Source organism: Ceratina calcarata, unplaced genomic scaffold, assembly GCF_001652005.2.
Source record: "Ceratina calcarata isolate Rehan_Ccalc_2016 unplaced genomic scaffold, ASM165200v1 scaffold127.2, whole genome shotgun sequence".
NCBI classification, from domain to species: domain Eukaryota; kingdom Metazoa; phylum Arthropoda; class Insecta; order Hymenoptera; family Apidae; genus Ceratina; species Ceratina calcarata.
In genome coordinates, this window is record NW_017133727.1 from 625,708 (window position 1) to 646,693 (window position 20,986).

Sequence of the window (20,986 nt, forward strand, 5' to 3'; positions counted from 1 at the left end):
AATAAAACATTTGAAATAAAATTTAAATCGGAATTTGTTTTACGTATTAAAAATAATAATACGAATCTCAGTTTTTATATCAACTAACGAGACTGAATTTGTTCAAACGAACTTCATACGAAGCGAATAAAACTTGGTCGTTTCTACTGACTCACAGCGCATATAAAATATTTCCACAAGCGATACGCGTATCTTCTACTACGTTCTTCGAAAGTTCCTTGACTCTGGTAGTTAGCATCGCTGGCAATAAAGAACGAAAATATGATACGGATTAACGCGAGCCGGCGTGGCAGCCTGCGGTCATGTACGACGTATCCAATCCGCTCGATCGAATTAGAGCCGACGAAGACTTCATTCTCCGTTTCCGGGCAGGCAACGAGCGAGGAAGACGCGAGCGTATCTCGTCAATTAGCGTAATTCGAATTAAGCGTGTCCCGCGGTGAGAAAGGAGAGAGAGAAGGAGGCTGGATCGGTGTTAATACGCTCTGGGCAAGTTGGAATCGAGATGTCGATCGATTTTATCGGAGCACCGGTGCGCCCGCAGGTTCAAATCGATGGCGTTCATTGCGTAACGAGCCATTTACCGCAAATCAAACTAATAGCCAATAAAGTTACCAGGTCTAAAATCGTATCCACCTTTCCACTGATCGGTCTCCTCGATACTTCTTTAAAGACGCGATCCCCACGCATTTACGTTCGATCCTATCGTGTCTCCAAATGCGATTTCGTGAACGATTCACTCTCCTCGTTACTTTATTAATTAGAATTGGGAAATCAGGATTTTCGATGCTCCGTCTCCGAAAACTATTCGCTCTGCTCGTTGGCTTCGAATCAGAATTGCTAAATCCTAGTTCACGAGGTTAGCCGCTATCCAATCGCTCGAGGGTCGTAAATACCAAAGGATACGAATGCCAACGAGTAATAGGAATACAAAGATAAGGTACGCGTAATCAGCGTGTAATTAATAAACAGAGATCGAGATAATAATAGACAGCTGTGGTATGCGGTAAAATCGACACCGCGAATAATAAGCCGATGAGTAAGCCGTATCGCGTTTCCCCCCCTGCGACGACAACGTCGATCGGCCGTTTTCGAATGATTTAATCGCGGACGGTAGAGATAGCTGGCGTACAAATGTCCTGGCCGTGCTTCTAGTGCGCACGAATCGCGATCTCAACGCGGAGATATCTGCTCCCGCGTTTTTTCACTGCGCCACGAAACAATGGTTCCCTGGGATGCGATTAGAACGGCACGACCAGCTTACATGTACTCCGCATGGAGATTCATATGAGGATTTCGTACATACCTCCAAATGTATTTTGTTTATAAAAAAATCTGCAAACTATTCCAGATTAGGAAACGTTAGTGATTCAACTAAAAAATTATATTAAATCGATAACAACTCAATAAAATAAACCAGAATCATGATTACTGACTCATTTTTAATTACTCATTTATATTCTCAGACGATCTTATTAAATTATATATGTATTTCACAATGTATATTAATACGGGTTATTCTTGTTTGATATGAGGATCTTGGGTTGAACGTTTGGTCGATTAAACGGTATAAAGTCGAAGGAGGAATCGATTACGTAGAAGAGAGAGGGAGAGATTCTCATTAGTCGGGTCTCGTTTTACGAGGATCGAGCTCCCTCGTGAATGTACAAGGAATGCGCAACGGTCGATTACCTTTTTCTGTGATTTAAGAACGATTTAAATAGGTGATTTCGCGGTGACACCTGAGGAGCATCGCTCATCAGATCTACTTGACTCCCGCGACGAATGAACTAGTTGCAATGAAAATCTAACTGAGGTATAATAAAACCATTCGATCTCAAAGGTTTAATGGATGATCGCGATTAGAAAATCTCAATTTCCCTTTCACCTTTCTCTCGATCCTGCGACGAATGGATGAAACGCAAATAGGAGATCCAATTGGAAGCTGATAGAACCATTCGATTTGAAGGGGTTAATGGGTGAATTCGAAAAGAATTTGTATCCCGCTTCTCTCTTAATCTGGTAGGCTGTTGCGAGTCTCGTTTCCAGCCACTTTGTCCCGTAGCTCGACGTTAATTCTCCGTTTAACCCGAACCTTCCTCGAGGTCGGGGATCTTTGACACTGCCGACAATCGTGCTAGAACAACCGACGGAGAGGGAAGAGGCCGACTTAATGTCGAGGTCGTTAAGTCCTCGTTTTCACTGCATTACCGCCGCACCGGCCAGCGTACTACCTACAACGGTGTCTCGCGCCCCCTTTTCCGTCTTTTCGTCACGCAGTTACTGACCCTTACACGTTTATCGTCCATTTAGGTGAAAGCACCTCCTTCAACGACCATTACCCAGTTTACGTAGATCTCTTTCACGATTAATAACATCGTACAAACTTCAGTAGTACATAACAAATATTTTACAAAACGCATAAGAATATCTGCTACATCGTTCAATTTAAGGATGTATTGGTATATGTCAAGTTTATGTACCTTAGAAAAACGCATTTCCTATAATTAAAAAGGAATCAGACATCGGAAGAACAATGATTTTGGATGAAAAAAATTTACTTGTTAACGTTCAATTGGTTTCTAAACAATAAAAATTGATAGAATCTGTTATAGTGTTTATATAAGTAAATTGTATGATAAAGAAACAAACGTCTGCCTGAATAAAATTGTTCAACTAAAAATCAGCAAGCCGGCGAATTCTCGCGTCGCCGGACGATTGGATTTAACCGTAGCGATAAACATATTCAAGGCTACTACTCAATGCACGGAGATTGCTCGGATCTCTTTGACGCCAACGTAATTCACGCGATACGCGATCGGACCGACTCTCTCCTCCTCTTTGTTCGCGCGCCGTCCTCGACATCATCATCGCTACGCGGCATTATGCATCGCGGGGTGTACATCTATCTGGTTGCATATACGGAGGAAAGCGCCTACAGAGCCGCGATTACGAGCCGCGCAGTTTCGCACGAAACCTGTGGGAGACCCGGGGAATTGAATTATGAGAGCACGCTCCTCGCCGAGATGCCTATCTGATTCTGTAATGAAAGAATTCTATGATGTTGCATTTTCTAACGACGGCTCAATCCAATTATCCCTTGCGTCGTATCGGTATCACGTTATTCAATGAATTATGCCTTTCCACCGTTACCAGAGGACGTCTTTCAAAGTTTTCACAACGTTTGCCGTGGCAATACGAGCAGAACAAGTGCAGTTTTCAGTCAAATGCAAATCGGGTACAGAAAAAAATACTTGAAATTTATTGTAGATGAGACGATCTAATCGTAGAGAAGAATTTTTTAGTCCGGTGATAAATAAATATTTTCTGAAAGAATTTTTCTATAAGAATATGGACTAAGATTCCTCGCGAGTCTAACTGGAAGTGGAGTCAAAGGGCTTCGGGTTCGTCATGCCTTGGCTCAGTAGAGGCCGACTAACCGACTGCCGCGATCCACGGAATCCCATTTAACCGAGGAAAAAGAGAAAACGCGGCTGGCTCTTATCGAACGCACTAAATCTAGCTTTTATAATTGGGACAACGACATTCCCGTGGATACCATCGTAAAACCGTTTTCGTTTTCTAGCCTTTACAATCGCTACCGTTCGCGTTCCATCGAAAACGGCGAACGAGCACGCACGGGACATAACAGGAGAGTTAATTGAGAATCCAAACAACAAATTTAACAAAGGATGCCTGTAAACGCGTAACCGTGCGCGGTAGCCGGGAAATTACATATTAATTATTTCGTATAATTGGATTACAAACGGGGCCCGTCACGCTTCCTTAACCGCTTTTAATGAGAAACAAAGAGTCGAGGAGATTGCCACGAATTTAATTGAGATCATTACCGGTGCCTTTTACGTTCACCTGACAGTTAACGATCCCGCTGTACCACAGAAGCTGCGATTCTCTCATTTTTCTTAACTCGTTTTCACCCCGGTAGGTACGATCGTCGTAACGACGAGACCCTCGTTAACGATTTCGGCATGCAACGTTTGTCTCGACCCGGTTAAAAAATTCCTAATCACACCTACAACGAGTCTGAGCGACACGATCAATTCTATTAGGTTGGCAACTAAATAATTGCGGAGTTTATCGATAGACTTCTTATTTAAAATCCGCAATCACTTAGTTGGCAACCCAATATATGCGTATCGATCAAACTTAAAACATACATAAATTGGTATGTGAGTCGGTTGAGACGATTCATTTTCCTCGTGCGCCACGCGCCAGAGTGGAAGTTTCAGAAAAACGGAGAACGACTGAAATGAAAACCGGACGAGATAACCGATGGAAAAAGGCGAATGGAATCACCTCGCCAATTTACAGTTTCTACGCTCGCTCGATGCAATGGCTAATTAAACCTCCGTATCTAACGCGTTTCCGTTTCTTTTTCCTTCTTCCCTGACCACTGGCTCGCGTTAAACCGTGCAAGAACGTTTTAGCTACCGATGAAACGAGCAACGGCGAGGCATCGCGTTTAAGGAACCATTGTACGCTCTTACTTCCCGATAACGCGGATAATGTTACCCGTTTAATTATTCGCACTCGAGACCGAGAATCTTGGGTGTCGATCGGATGCAACTGGGACGCGAAACGAGACGTGCGAAAGCAGAGTCGCAAATAGATTTCGAACGCGTTTATACTGAATCGGTTAACTATCTCACGAGATATCGTGAAGATCTCGGAGCCCGGGGCTCGGTAAATTGCGGCGAGGAAAGAAGAGGTAATTAGGACAACAATCGGAGAGACGTATATAAACTTCCTGTTCACGCGACTCGGACACCTCCGGCTAAACGCGTTATTCTTTTATTCCCTCTATCTAAACGACGTTCTCAACGGATCTAGGCGTCTTCTAGGAAGGATCAAGGACGAGGAACGATCAAGGAATGTCACGGTCAAGATGTTTCGGTGGGACCGCGATTTTTTGCCATCGACAACACACTTTTTCTACGAACTTCTCCGGAACGTCCAGGATGTCATAACTTCGTTGCAAAGGGTTGCAGGGCGAGGGGGAAGGAGGGGTAGAGAGAAGAAAAGGAGATAAGAGACGGTTCTCGTAAAGAACGAAACCGATGGCCGGTCACCCCCGCCGCGATTTTCATATTCACAATTAGCATCTTTTCTGCCTCGACTCTCGAATTCACCCGGACAATGCGGGGGACACCCGCGGCGAAGCTGGCTCGTTTTCGAGCGGGGCAAAAAGCCGGCGCGCGGATTTCTGCCGAATAAAAGCGCGAAACGCTTCGTTTCGGCTAATCCCTCCGGCTGTGACGCGGCCGCGATTGATGGCTCCTCTCGCGTCGTCGTTCGACCCGCGCGTAAATTACGCCGGGCAACGATGGTAATTCAATTTTAGACGCCCGAGGCGAGCCGAACCTCGTGAATTTCCAGGCTTTTTCTGATCGACGGGGAGAAGGTGGTAACGATCGCCTCTCGGGTATGCGTTCGAAAACGAGGCTTGATTCAGAGTTTCGGAATGCGCGGACCAACGCGCGCTGCGCGCCTTCGGGCCATGTTCCCTCTCCTGGCCGGCCAGCTTTCCAATCGACGAGGAATTCCAGTCCTGCCCTGGCACCGGGTTTCTATCATTAAAACTCACTTATCCGCGCGACGTGCTCAATTTGTTCCCCGATATCGCGTTAGCGAATCTCACGGAAGACGATCTACCGGTTGCTTCTGAACGCATTGAAATGAGACGAGACGTACGACAATTGGCAACTGACACGAGGGAGGAGCCAAATCATCATTAAAATGGAATTCCACGATTTAACACGCCAATTAGCAAAAACAGTGTCAGTGAATGATTCATCTTTTGATATTTTCAACAGTTCGGTGCGTTTCTTTGTAAATACATACACAGTCTAATCGTGAGTCAAAATCTGTACGTTTCAGACGTGAATAATGTTAATTAAATACCGTGACATTTGTCGAAACGAAGAGACAAACGAAATTCTACTGCGTATAACTTAAGCACCAGTCCCGGACACGGTAAACACTGGGAGGCGTAATTTGGGAGTCCCAAGGCCTGGGCGTTCAAGGACCTCGAGAGGAAAAAATCGAGCGCGGGCCGATGTCGAGGATATTCGGCTACCGTGCTCCATCACCTCCGATCGTCGATGTTATCTGAGAGGAGGGGAGGGTCCGCGACTTCCTTGCAAGGGAGAAGGGCGCTCGCCGCGATTTAACTAGATGCACAGATCCCTATCTGGTCGCGAGAGCCGCTGCTCGACGAGAACCCTTTCCCTCTCCGCCGAGTCGAACTGGACCGAGTCAGGGGCTGCTTCTCTCGCCGATTTTCATTTTGTTTCCTTTTTTCTCAAATAGATTGCACCTCGCGGGGCAAAAAGGAATATACCGTGTATCGAGAGAGGGTTAAACCACGCTTCTGCTACCTCTTGTCGTCGTTATGAGTTAAGAGTCGCTCGAATTACGAACATTTGGCAACGTCCGCTTTTACTGGCCGGCTTAATGCTACTCATTACGCGCGAATTCCGCGGGACGCGCGTAAGTACACTGTCGTTCAAAACCATCTTTCATTTTAATAAAACCATGTGTATTATTTAAACACCTCATTATCAAATGTCTTCCAACTCGTTTACGAACTGTGTTTTAATCATCGTTTTTACTATCCCTGGCATTCACTATTTCAGAAGCAATAAAATTCTATTCCATTTCCACATGAATGTTCTTCATCTGCTCTTAAACGATACACAAGCGACAGACTAGAACGAGACATGAAAAACGCCGTACTATGCTTACAACTATATCGATTATTATACCGAAGTCATTACCAATATTGTCATATTAAATATTTATATTTTATTTTTTACAATATCTCTATGAGAAACTGGGAGACACTTTTGAACGGCAGTGTACGTGTGGCGCCCGCGCGCAGAAACTGCACAAAAGCCCGTTGTGAGACCGAGAGACGTTCGAATTCCGAGTCGTTAAAACCGAGCAATTTCGTCGAATTACGAATCGCCGACGACGGCGGTTAATGGCCGGCGTGTACGCGCCACCGTCTTGTAAAACCGCACCCCGCTGTGTTCCGCCCCATACAATTTGCTCGAGTTACCGTCGCGTTCCACGGTCGTGTCGAATACGCTCGGTGAAAGCCGATTTTACGCCTGTGATTTTGGTTACAAATGAACCTTCGGTAGACTCGCGCGACGCAAGATGCAAATAAAAAACTGTTTAACTTCGTTTGATCGATCGTTACGTTCGCTGATCGAGGCTGGACTCGCTCCTGCCCGCTCCCTCTGGAATTGCCTCTGAACGAGTCACGAGCGCGTGCAACGATTTTCGTGCGGAAAAATAAGAGCTCGCCCATTAATGCTCGCCTACATAACCAAGGCGCGCGGATTGCGCGAAACTCGCGAAGAACCGAGTAAAAACGACGCGTCTAAAAACTGGTATTACGTTGCGATGCAATTATGCAATCAGTCTGCGGTACGTACGTTTACGCCGTGAACTCGTAATTGCGAGTAATTAAAATCCGAGGAGAGAGGGAAACGGTTTTGACGAGGCGCAACCCGAATTTCCGTGATTTCGACATTGCGGTTTCGGTGTTTCTGGCACGGAAACCTGTTTTCAATCTCATTCAGAATCTCGTTATCGATAACGAACTCGCGTACGCGGTTTTCAGAACTCTCGGACTGTATAGAATTAAATGTTATTGAATATACTGCTCGTAATTATGATAAACGACACCTTACAGGTCGTAATTACTCCGGCCATAATCGAGACTAAGACTTATTTCGATAACAAGCGATTCACGTTTCCGGTAAACGATATTCGTTCGCGGTCTGACGACGTTCCTTTGAAATTCTCGAATTTTATAGGAACCATAAGCCTGATTGGCCGACATTTATACCGGGCTTAATTAGCCACAGTAATTACTATCACGACGTAAACCTGCCTGTTCTCTCTGTCGAGCACTTTCACAATTTAAGAACGAAGACAAGAAATTTTAACGACCCGTATATACTTAAACTTATCGTATCGTGGAAATAAATTTTCGCAGATTTTATTCCCCGTGTACGCATGACCGATTAAACTTGTTCCCTAAATTCCACGAGCAACGCGTGTTTACTCGATGATGACACGCTATGGGAATTTCGACACTGCTTGCTCAAGTTAATTACATAACAGCTCGTGGAATTCCATCAGAGGATATCATTTCGGCTCATCAACTCAAAACTCAATTAGCATTGTCTTACAGTACATGCATAAAATCAGTAAATGGTTACAGTTTAGGATACGGAAATACATTAAATCAGTAAATGGTTAAACTTCTCTACAGCTTGGGACACGGAACTGAGCCAGCTCGGGTTTGTGTTAGTTTCAGAGTAATAAGTCTATGTCTTGTTTTCGCAATGCTCGATCTGGCATCAATACAGGATTGATCATCAAAAGAATTTATATTTCCTTTTTCTTAATTACTTGCAATCAAAATATGCAAACAAAAATCAAGAAAGAACTTTTCCCCAAACGAAGTTCAGCTCAGTAAATAATTGTTCGTTTCAAAAGATAGTTCTTACTGACTCATAATCCATATAATGCAATAGTACTCGCCTATCAATTACTGTGTCAATCGTTGCATGAACCGTACGCAAACGAATGAATGCATGAATCAATTTCAAGTGGTCGATGTACGAAAACTTTTTCAAGTACATGATCGAACATACTAAGAATTGTTTTCCGTCTCTCACCTCTTTCATGCCGTCGAGCCTGCCGAGGCTCTTGGTGCCCCGGATCGGTGGAAACGCTGCGTCGTGCCATCCGGGGCTGCACGGCTGCACTTGCTCCGATTGAACGTTCAGAGCACGCGCCCTGCTCTTACTTTTGCGCTTGTCGAGGAGATGCTTGGCCCTCGATTTACGGACCGGGGCGGCCGGATCGTCCTCCGGGTCGCTCTGCACCTCCCAACGCGACGGCGACTTGAATCGACGTCGCGGACTCGTCGGCGAGGTCACCGGCGAGGTAAGCCTCTGGACGAGGGTCCCGAACATGGTCATCATTCGACCCGATTTATCGGCAACCGAACAAAGCTTCACTCCGACTTCGACATGACACCGCGGTCCGCCTCGCTCACTCTAACGTTTCGCGACGGTTCACGAGGACGTTCGGGCGCATGCCAACTCGGTTCTAAACGCGCTGGTACGCACTCTGTCACTCGAAGAAGCTTCACGCGGAATCCACAAGTGGTTGCCAGAAACGCACACTCGGCTCTCGTACGTAGAAGAGACCGCGACCAATATAAAAACGAAAACAACGCGGCGGAAGAAAAAATCGGTCACCGAGTATCGCGTGGGTGGTTGGTTCGGATTAGATTCGCGCTCGTGTAGGTTTCCCTTGGGCTGCACGCGATGCGTACGCGTCGAGATACCGTTTCCAGGTAGGCGAGCACGTTACACCGAGTAGCGACGTGTCAGAGAAGTCCGGATCGACTTTGAGACCGGGCACAGAGGTATTTGCCTCGGGGCAGCGCGCAGCTCTCGCCGAACACCGGTCCGCGTTTTAAAGCGGTAGTCTACGTGCACCGTTTCTTACGCTCGCGGTTTCGGCTCGCGACCTTCCGCGCGAGACCTGCGGACACAATAGACTTTTTCCTCGGGGAACGTGACTGCGCGGACGTTCGAAGCTGACTCGAGATACGCGACGACGCGACGCACACACACGACGCGAGACACCGATCTCTGGCTACGTGCGGAATCGAACTGGTCGGCGCGGAGACTGCGTCCGCCGCACCGACGACCGGTTGGCCTCGCTCCCCACGGAAATGCCCGAGTACGGGCGAGCTCTCACGAACCGGATCGGAGTTTGACGATCTACGACGGTCGACCGCTGGGACCGAGTCACCGGTTACCATGGCGATCACCACTTTATTCCCCTTTGGGCCTTATCCCCCTCTCTCGACCGTCCAAGGGTTCTTCCACCTTCAACCCTTCTTCGTTCTCCCAATTCAATCCATTTTTACGCGCCCGACTTATCCAATGATCCTCAGGCAGTGTTTGTATATGTTCACGTGTCAGAATGCTCTGTTTATGATTGACAATCTACGCAGATCACATCTTATCAAGTACTTATCGCTAAGTACATGCTCGCTGCAGCAGATAGCAAGCATAAAGAAAGCGTGACGGGACGCGAAACTGGATCATACGATTACCGATTTTCCACGATTTCCACAGATTCGCTATCGTGCAGAGTGCATCGCACCCTATTTGCATGGAACGCGTCTCGGGTGTAACGGTCTTGGGCGCGATAAAACCGATTGATAACGGCTGACCCCGGAATGAATTCCTGTTTCTAGGCGTCAACCGGCTAATTAATGGCACGATGACTGGTTCTCGGTGATATTCTCGCATGTCGGACACGATAAATCGGGAGCAGTCGTGCGGAACGCGAGCGGGAAGGTGCGAGGCGAAGACGTCGCGTCGTCGAACCAGTCAGCTTCCACGAATGCTCGCTCATAGGCACCGGAGGTGAAAACGAGAGCTCGATAAGAAGCCTTAGTAAGCGATTGATCGAGGTTTAATCGTATCACACGATTAGCCGCTACAGTCCTCCGATGTAATTAATGCATCGAGGGTCAGCTCGAGGTGTGTACATATTCAAATCATGTTCTCGTTCTCATCGAAGGAATAAAAGACGGCAGAATGAATTTTTCAAACTGCAACCTCGCAATATGTACATTTTTAGACAGGATCGAGCTTGAGCAATACCCACGAGGGTTCTCGCTGGAGCAGGTTCAATTGTTGTCAGGGGAGGCTGATTAATCGCGTCGACGGTACGCTAATTATTACACGGGGACGCGTAATTAGCGGTGCGTCATCCGATACCGGGAGGTCATAGCTCGTGGCCGTGTCCCCTTATTTTCTCCCTGGCATCCGTGAGAATCTGAATTACGCGGGACAGACGCGATTGCGATTCGTACACGACGCGGCTCTCTCGACGAGAACAACGCGCGGTATTCCGCGCGTGCGTCCGTCATCTTCATCGTCTCGCGGAAGCCTGCCAGATCCCTGGGTAGCGATACAACCGGACGGTGTAACTAGAAATATACGCGCTACCACCGTCGGATATATACTACGCGCGTATGAAATAATTAACCGAAATCACGAGATTATTTAACGTTGAACTTCTCTAGATTATTACTCCGCTTCCGCTCGTTTGTCGATGAAATAAAGCGACAAAATTCGGTACGAGTTTCATCGCGAGAATATTCTTGTGCTCTCCCGACGGAGGGACTTAAATTTCACACCCGAGACAGGTGCGAAAGGCTAAATAAATTCCGGTTATCGCGAAATCGCATCAGTCTGTATTTTTCGCGAGATTTCTTTCCCCCTTCGCCCCGATTTACGACACCGATTGCAGTCTCAGACTATGCCACGAATATTTAATACGTTTGCATCGCTAGACGTATTCATAATTCGTCAGGTATCAGAATAGTTACAGACTGAAGTACCTTGGAAAATGAATTTCGATGAAATACAGATAAACGCTACCTTGTATCAATTATACGAAGTATCGTATTGACGAATTACAGCCGACAACGTATGACGCAAACGAGTTAAGTGAAATGCACGTCGCTACTCTTTCTTTTCTGTCGTCCTTTACAAGCTACACTTTCGAATCTGGAGCAGAAGAAACTGGCCAGCTGAATCGAAGATAACGTCGAGGCGACATAAATATCTGATTAGATCGGGTCGCGGCGCATTTCTCTTCCACCGAGTCACAACTCGAAAAATAAATCCTGTACCTGCGTTACCTAGCTAGCTGCTCTCTCGGCCTGTTTCTCGCATCGCGTTCCGAATCCGCTCCGCTGCGTCACGCGTGTCTAAAAAACTCGCGATGCCTCACGGAAACCGGAATGCCAAAACCGCGCGCATCCGCCGGTATAATAAATCCGAGTTATCGCCGTGGAATCGCGGCCATTTTTTTCCGACCCCCCCTTCGGAACGCGGAAAGTTCTACGCGTGAAATAATCCTGAACGCAAGATTACTTCCATGCGTGGAGCGTAGATTCGAACGTGCAATCGAACCGCGTTACTCGCGTCAAGCTGTGTACGTGAAATCCTGAGTTTATGGAATTAAATACGATCGTTCGATTTTGAAATACGACAGTAAATCTGAATATGTTCTTTAACATTCAATTTGAAAGAATTTCATCTCCCAAGGAGGGCTTAACTGCTTATATAGAACTAGCACAATATTCAAATTTGATTTTCTTGGAAAATCTTGAGAGATGCACGCTATTACTTTGCCAGATTGAGTTTGGGGTCGAGATCTACAAATTTTGCAACTTTGAAGAAAATCCGTTTCCCGTCACGATACAACTGGTTCATAATGAAAAATTTGTCTTTATATCATATAAGGAAGTGCTTATGAGCAGAAGGAAGTCATAATCTTATAAACTTATAAAAATCGTTTCTCCGGTAGCGGAAATATCGACTGAACGACAAGAAACGAAGTGTGAATTGAAGTGTTCCTAGCAGAGATAGTAACACAGATAGAATCGATAAAAGTATACATCATATACCGACAGTCTCGTGAAAGTGTCTGTACGTAAGTGTATTATATTTCAGCGATAGACGGTAGTATATATTTTATAAGTATCGTGGAAAGAAAATAGCGCCGGGCAATGTACCGTGACCGATTATTCCTCGGAAGCGATACGGCGGGCGATAGGCCGTTTCCCTCTTCCGGTGGCCCGCGCTCTTGAGCCGTGCTCGAACGGGAAAGTGGACGGGGCCCGCGTCGCAAAAGTGTGTCGCGGTTGCTCGATCGGCCGTGTCGCGATTTTCACGGAGCCCGATTCGCGAGGCGCACACGTGCAGATCGCTCTCTCGAGTGCTCGCTACGTGCCGCGAGAAGGGAAACGTTGCGTGCCGATTATACTGTCGGCCGGTGTGAGAAATATTATCCTTTGATCTCCTCTGCGGTTTCACTACGCCGAGAAATTAACAGCCGCGCCTGCCCGCGACCTGCAGATTATCAGCTGGCCCGAGAGACGGAAGTGAACGTGCCGCAGGAAGTACCGGACAGCGATTTCCCTCTGACATTGAGCCTGCCTATACGAGTTTCATCACCGAGCGTAGGTCGCATCGCTCGATAGGCGGTTGAACTTGGGAGATGCTTCTCTTTATTTCCGTCGAAATACGAAGACGAAACATAACTCGTTTAAAAAATGAAGAAAAATGTGTCATCCATGACGAAGTTCAGTCGGATGGACTGCCTTCAGGAGACTAATGAAAAACGACATTCCCATCCTATGACAATGGTGTAGATTAGACTGACATACCACGACTAAATGACTCCTTCAAATGTTACAGAGTCAATTGGCATGCTATTTTTTCTACTATGGTAGAACGTCGAAAATAAAAATCGTCCTCCAACACTGAGATAATTGTACTAATGATAATGTTCCAAGGATGCGATTTCTGCCTAGTAGACTCAAGGTTGTCCTCGTGCTTATCGATAGCACGCGACATTGAACGAACTGGGTGTGAAACCACAAATAATAGAGAAACGCGGGCCAATTACATCGAGTCACACATAGGAAGAGTTTTATGACCTCCGATCACATTTTGTACAGATTTTATCATAAGAGAATTGAGTTCAATCAGGATAGGAGAATACGTAGCATAAAAATACATATGATAAATGTATAAGACGAAATTGTATGCAGAGAAAATGAGAATGATGGTAGATAAGATATACGCGTTGATAGGTGCGGCTAGAGAAAAGTCTGCGACGGAACCGTAAATATTCGAAATAGTCGGCAGTGATTTACAGCGTTTGAACGCGTGATGCGGCTTCCCGTTTAACAAGCTATGCGATCGAGAGTTAAGACCGCGAACGAGATCGTTTCTTCGAGAAAGTCGCGAATGCGCGCCAGGAAATACTCCATTCCGTCGATCGGGCAACGATAGCCGACAGAGGCCGGTCTAATAACTCGAAGCAGCGGCGGCAGCCCGCCCGTGCTTGCGTAAACGGGTTAATGGAGAGGTCAACGATGGAGAGGTATTAATAAATGGCTCGACAATGGGCGTGGAATTCGCCGGCTTCGGTGAACCTCGAACGTCCAATTCCACCGATTGCCCCTCGTTTAGCCTTGCTTCGAAATATTTCATACGACCTACGAGAAAATTGCTACCATTCAGTAGTTTTATGATTTCCCTTCATGCACGAGAATCAATTAACTAGATTAGGTTTCAAATTTTCTATAACGTGATTCAACGATTTCGTGTAAATCCAACAATATTGTAAGATCGTGGTTCGTCGGCCGACTGTTAATAAGTTAAACAGGAAGCGGAAAATTGCCGGCGGCTACGCGAGTCGACGTGGACCGGTAGCAGGATCAGGGCGATAATGAAATCTAAATTGCAAATTATGACGGGGCATAACTCGCGCTCGTTATCCTCCGCGTTATGTCCCATTGTCGCACGCGCTGTTTCCACCGTCGCGGGCCCTCGTAGCTCCTCGCGGTGGCATGCGGATGCCTCCGTCTTTAATACCCGTTCGAATCTGCGCGCACGCGAAACGGCCGATGCAATATGCCGTGGACCGTTAAGTGCCGCGACCTTTGGGCGAAAAAAAAAGAACGTTGGAAAGGGGCATTGTCGGGATTCAAGCGGAAAACTTAACGCTGGTCAAGGTTCTTTCTTATTTCGGCGATCATCCGTTCGTTTACGGAATTCTATTAGTAAATCGTTTTTCTCGTTGAGATTGAATTATCATAAGTAGACTGTCGATTTTCACTTAGAATGAAATAAAAATTCATGCTCCTTAATCTCTATGAAAATAATTACGTGTATTATACTTTCGATGTTTTTACGTATTCAATACTAAACTGAGAAGTGGGAAACGATTCATTGAAGTCACTAAGAATAAGTTAAGTTATCTGAACGATTGCAAAATAAGATGCAGTCGAACGTTGCGTGAGGTCGAGTAATTCTAACGCAAGAATAGCGCCAGTAATGGGGTTGCCGGACATAAATTAAGATAATAATAATCGCTACGACTATTGTTGGACCGCGACGGCCGCGTTAAATCTTTCCCACAATTACATAAATAAAAGCAGTCGCGCGCACTCGAATCAGGGTTGTTAAAGTCCGAACGGAATTTACGATCCGGTCGGGGAGAAAAAGGCCGATCCTGCCTCCGCGTTTTAAAAATCATACTACCGCGAGCTTCGGGCCCGAAAAAGGGAATTCCGAAGTTGTAACACGGAAACCTTGCGCGAGGTCAAGGCTCTGACCCTGAGAAACGATCGACTCGAGTCTGGCCCCGTAAAAATCAAAAGTAAATGCGTTTCAAATGATTATACGATAGCGTCGACCATTAAACCTTGGAAAAGTAGATCAATATTAAGAAAGAGTCAATTCTACAAAAATTGATATAAAGCTTTATTTAAGGTTCTATGAACTCTTACATAAAAATAATGAGAAAGCATTGAAATTTTAACAGCTACTATGTTGTTGATTGAATTAATTATTTCATTCTTCAACGTTTCTTCGCTATCTCGACTCATTTCCCGTAAATGTGCTAATATTTATGAACAGCAAACCGAGCAAGTACATGACGTAAGGTACGCGGCGACGATCGAAACCGGAAACGCGATGCATCTACGAGCGTCGTCGTTTTGCATAACGGAACGCGCGGCGCCGCACCGCTTGGAATTAGGTAGCATTAATACGTCGCTTTGGAAGATCGTTCTCGACGCGTTCGATCGAAACGGTGAACATCCCGTGGATAGCCGCGAGCCTGTTCCGCAAAAGTGTGCTAACGACGCGCAAACCGCCCTCTCCGAGAGCGCGTTTCCGCATTGCGCGCGAGCCTCGCAAGCGCGGAAAACGCGGTTCGGGGACGAAAGCGGTGCCGCCGCGCGAGTAATGATCCTGCTTTAACGGTACCGCAAATTGGTTTAGCAAAGGGTCCGCGAAGTCCTTTATGGAAATGTCCAACGCGATATTGTTGCCTCTCCGCCGCATCTGGCGTTGGATAAATGAGCGGCTCGTTAAACTTCGAGAATCTAAATCGCGCTGACCCACACACGCTTTGTATTTAAATTTTCATTTAAAACGTCGAAACAACGACACGGGCATAGAGACGCGTTCGTAAATTACACGAACGAGCGAGCGTGTCGATCCAAAATTTAATGGACCTCGTCACGGTGCTAAAGATTCACGGAGATCGAGATTTATCGTCGACAGGAGATTCGAGACTCTTAATTTTAAGAGCTGACTTCTAAAACGCGTGCGTGGGACCCGGCTTTCAACGGAGAGAGATTCGAAAGGTCCGTAAAAAGAAATTGAAGAGGCGGGTGACGATCGTAGCCCGGGACGCGTCTCCTAATTCGGGCCGCGACATCTCCCGAGAAAGGTGCATCGGTGGCAACGTCCTGAGGAAGAAGAAGAAGATGCCTCCTCCTGCCGAGTACCTTACACCAGGTTCCTTTGGACTGACTCACGTACCGGTCCCTCTCTCTGTCGTTCGCGCGCACACGTTCCTACTTTGTGTTCCACGAACACGCGAAGAACTTGCTTTTCGGAAGCAAAAACGAACGTGGGCGAACCTCGCGAAGGACATTCTCACAGATTCCGTTTCATCGCGACGACCACTCGTCCATCTTTAAATCCTTTCGTTTTCTTTTTACGCCTTTCTTCGAGCGTTCCTTCGTCCAACGCGCATTTCAGATAATTTACGTCGATATTCGTTCATAGGAAATCTGTTTAAGATCGTGCGCGCTCAGTGCGTTAATAAACGCGTGATACTCGCTGATTCGAAGGACGGATTTACGCGCTGAGTGACAGATTTTAAATCGGAGAACGCTTTGAAGGAACGCGCATACTTCCTTATTCCTGTTGAAGGAATAAGTAATGACCGTAATCGTAAAGGAGACAAAGACGAGGCGGTTAAGACCTCCGCGTTGTTACTATCACCGCGAACTTCGCGGAATTCCCTATTAGACAAAGAAACGATCGGACGGGACGGCGGTCATTATTTCCTTCGCAGCGCGACTCGGTATCAAGGAAGTCTGTTTCCCCTAAAGGAGTTACGAGTGACGTCACGGAGTGGTTAGTCGATCGAAGTCGGCGCGGAGAGTCGCGATAGCCGGCCGGCGATATTACAGCTTAGTCGCGGGTAGGCGCGGTGCGTACCCGTCGTTACCCTTATCCGAAGCGGCCCAGGAATTCAATCTGCGTTACGAGCGCCGAGAGAACACCAGTTACAGACATGCAAACCGGTGCGTGAATAACTGCGCGGTACATGCATCCACCGAGCGAGAGCTATGATTTGCCGTGGCTCGTCGCGGGAAACCGAACGGGCTCTCGTTTGTTCCACCTCTGCGATTACTTTTGCAAGAAACCAGCGAGAAGAACTCCGAGTAATTCCCGCTTCCAATAGAAAACCGAATGTAGAACGGACCAAGAGCAAACAAGACGAGCGATCGCGATAGTTTCACGGAGCTACCGACTAGATGCCAAATTGCTTCGGTTACACGGTTTCCCGGAAACCGATTCGAACGAAATATTCCACGGCTGCGAAAAAGATCGAAACAATCTTAAAATTTAAGTGGCCTTACCAGTGTGAAATTTAAAAAAATAGGCAAATACATCCATAAAGTTTAAACAAATTCGCAAAAATGACCTAAATTTTTGGCGGTCACACTGCTAAGGCTCCTTAATCGTTGCAACTATAAATCGCACGTCAGTCTTCTCTTATCCGATATTATAAAATGTTCATGCAAGACCGTGGCTGTTGCACGAGCAAGGGTGAACGCGTTTTAGGCGACAGCTTCGAGGTCGTGTACGCGAATACTCGCTCCACAGGATTTTCAGCGTCTAACCGCTCTTATTTCATCTCTCACGACTGGCACGAGAGCTAGGCCGAGCATAAATAATCGCCTCTGAAAAGCAACATGAATGAACCAATTAACGGGCACCCGACATTGTGGCATGAATCACGATCGATCGGTCGATTAGTTTCGTTGGGAACGTAACGTAACGGACGGGCGAACATAAATCTGCTGATTTTCTCAATTACGTCGAGCCACCGCCGAGCTCGCGCGGCGGCCTACTTTCAACGACCTTACGCGAACTAAAAGCCCGTTTAAAGGCTGCACGAATTTTTCTGACCCACTGCAACAACGTTACAGCGTCAAGGTACTCGGCCACCTTGGCCGTCGGCTAGCTTTCCATCGGTGAAAGCTCCGCTTTGTGAAACGCTCACGATCCACGATACCCGAACGACCTGTCTCTCGTTCCCATACATGCACACCCTTCATCACGTCTTAGGACGCATCGTAAAACATGTATGACAAAATTAGCCATCGTAACGATGCGAGTGAACTGATTAAACTTTCCGATGATTTTTTACCACAAATACCAATACGAAAAACGACGTTGAAATTATTACATCGGGATTGCTTGCTTGCTTCGTAGCATTCAATTCGATTGAAACACTTCACGATTTATTATATGATTTATTATCAGATTCTTTGATATACGATTGGTTATCGGCTTGGACAAGGAAGGGAATTCCTGAACCGCAGGGTCGATTGATTCGTCATCGTTGGTCGCAGGTATAAACAAGCTCGAGCTTCCCTGCGATTTATGAAACGAACTGCGAAACGCAGTGAACTTCCGTCGGGAATTCTACTAGGAGACGTCTTGGAAAAGTCGTAAACCAAGGTTAAGACTCGTTTTACTACGGCTATCCGGCCGTATCTCCGATCGCCGATAGGAGAAACTCGAGGGAAATCTCATTAAGCTCAGTGCCATGAACGATAACAGCGTCGTTAATGGCTCATCGACGGTAATTAACCACTGGGATTCTATTCTTCTCAGACGACTTCAAACAATCACCATATAGCTCACGCTTCCTTCAAGCAAAGAAAAAACCTTTCCATGCGAGGCGAGTCGAATCGAGTCAAAAATCTGAACTGTTTCTCATTGTGTCTGTTAGAGAAATTGTGTCCACAGAAAAATGCATCGCTCGTATACAGTGTCTGTGATAAGAGAGACACCGGCGATAACAGGCGCGGAGTGTTGCCTGTTCCACGCGTGAAACGCGCGAGGGTTTCTCGAGTAGGTGTATTGCGTGCGCCGTGAGATCTCCGATATTTTTAATAATGATCTCGCCTCGGTATCTACCGACGGGATCCGAAAGAAATTGCGGTAACGGAGTCGCTTTGGTACCGCTAGAAACAGTAGATGCCAATCTGGGAAACCTCTGGCGTGGTTAAAGCAGAATCGCGTGTATTCATCAATCTCAAACGATATTTCCACTCCCGATGCAATAACCACGCGCCAACGTAATCGTTGCATCTTCACGGTTTCTAATATTTCGTCGATATTAATTATTAAACGTTCCAGGGTCGATGGAACTTGAGCAATGCGCGGGCATTAATTCCGTTTCATTCCGAGCCTCTATTTAGCGTAATTAATGAACAGGTTCCGACCCCGTGAACGAAAACCAGGTAGAAACACATTCGGAGGGGAAGAAGCTAGGGAAAAAAAACTGGAGTGGTCGTCCCGAAGGAACTCGTTTCATATTTCATTCTCTTATCCCAGTCGTTCCGTAATCTAAACGATTTCCACGTTGTTCAGTTTTATGAACTCGACCCTCGACTGATATATTTATAAAATTCAGGTGGAATCGTTTCGATAAAGACGCGCGGGGAGGAGGAGATATTGGGACGACGTCCGTCGACTCTTCCTCTCGTCGTCGTTTCGATCTCGCTTTTTGTAGGACACGCATTGGGTGGTCAAGCGGCGAGCGATCAAAAAACGCGTCGAGGTTTCACTGCCACGTACTCCTCTCGCCGTCCCCGATGATCGCCGAGTGCAAAATTTCCTTGTTCCCGGCGTTATTACACGGCCCGTCCGGAATCGAAATAATTGAACCGAAAAAACGGGTCTCGCGCGAACTGCTTTCCCTTTTACTTCCACCGATCCACGCGTACGTGTCCCGCGAGCGTCCTCAGCAAGTCTCACGCGTATTTCAGACGAGAGGCCGATCTTAAGCTCGTCGAGTGAACCAGTCGCGACTTCTATCCACGATCTCACCCATGACGCTCCCGTGGTTGCGCACTTACGGAGAGGCGAAGACACGGTTTACGTGTCTAAAATTCCTGGCGACCGATTTCCGGTGTCTGGTTTCTCAGTCGAGCCGACGCCCTTAGGAGAATGCATTTTCGCAAGAAAAAAATTCTAACTACGTTGCTGCGGGCTCCGATGAGTTAAGTCCGGAGATTTCAATGCGCAGAAGCCACAGCTTCGTAGGCACTGAAATCTCCGCTCGCCACGTATTCAAGTCTCCGACCCTCGGCTCGCGACTATAGCCCATAGATTCGAGAATTTTCATAGTTATTTTTTCAATTGCGCTGAGAATACTATGCTTGCGTACGATAATAAAATAAATCTGCCTCACGTTTCTACTTGTGTTTCTCTTCTCCAATTCCTAAATTCGAGTTTAACAGAAGAATTGTATACGCGAATAACATTTTTCTGGTAATGATCTCGATTTCGAGAATTGGATCGAGCCTTAAACGCCTGAAACTCGCGATAGATAAGGGGAGGCCGGTTATCGTGCGTACACCTTCTAAGGTACGGGCTGCCGCTGCTCCGGCTCGCAGGGGAGATATATACTCGGGCAACACCGACAAAGAGAATACATCTGGCCGCGGCGCGACGATGCGGCTAAACGCGGCGAATCGATAAATAAATTCCGGACGAAATTTTATTGCCCGCTCGGAATCGCGCGATGGGCGAGCGTACGACCGATTTGTCCGGCTACGGGGAAAGAGAAAGAGCCGCGCGCGCTCCGTTCAATGAAGCTATATAAATTACTGAATCGATTGTTTGTCTCCGTAAATCTTTAACGAGTATCCCCGTTCAACGAGATGACCATCCTTCAATTCACCACTCCTCAGTTTCTTTTAAATTCACTTGATAACTGTTTTACTGATGAT

General features: G+C 46.7%; 1 protein-coding gene across 3 annotated transcripts in view; it reads right to left on the reverse strand.

Moving 5' to 3' along the window:
• The window catches only part of LOC108628438 (rho GTPase-activating protein 20), a 149,822-nt gene that overhangs the window by 68,777 nt on the left and 60,059 nt on the right, over positions 1 to 20,986 (reverse strand). Inside the window, exon 1 of one of the 3 annotated variants that reach the window (XM_018030369.2) lies at positions 8,718 to 9,743. The exons of the other annotated variants lie outside the window; for them this stretch is intronic. Coding sequence (XP_017885858.1) covers positions 8,718 to 9,026 — 309 coding nt within the window. The 5' untranslated portion in view covers positions 9,027 to 9,743. Of the gene's footprint in view, positions 1 to 8,717; positions 9,744 to 20,986 lie in introns of those variants that run through there. 3 annotated transcript variants of the gene reach the window in all.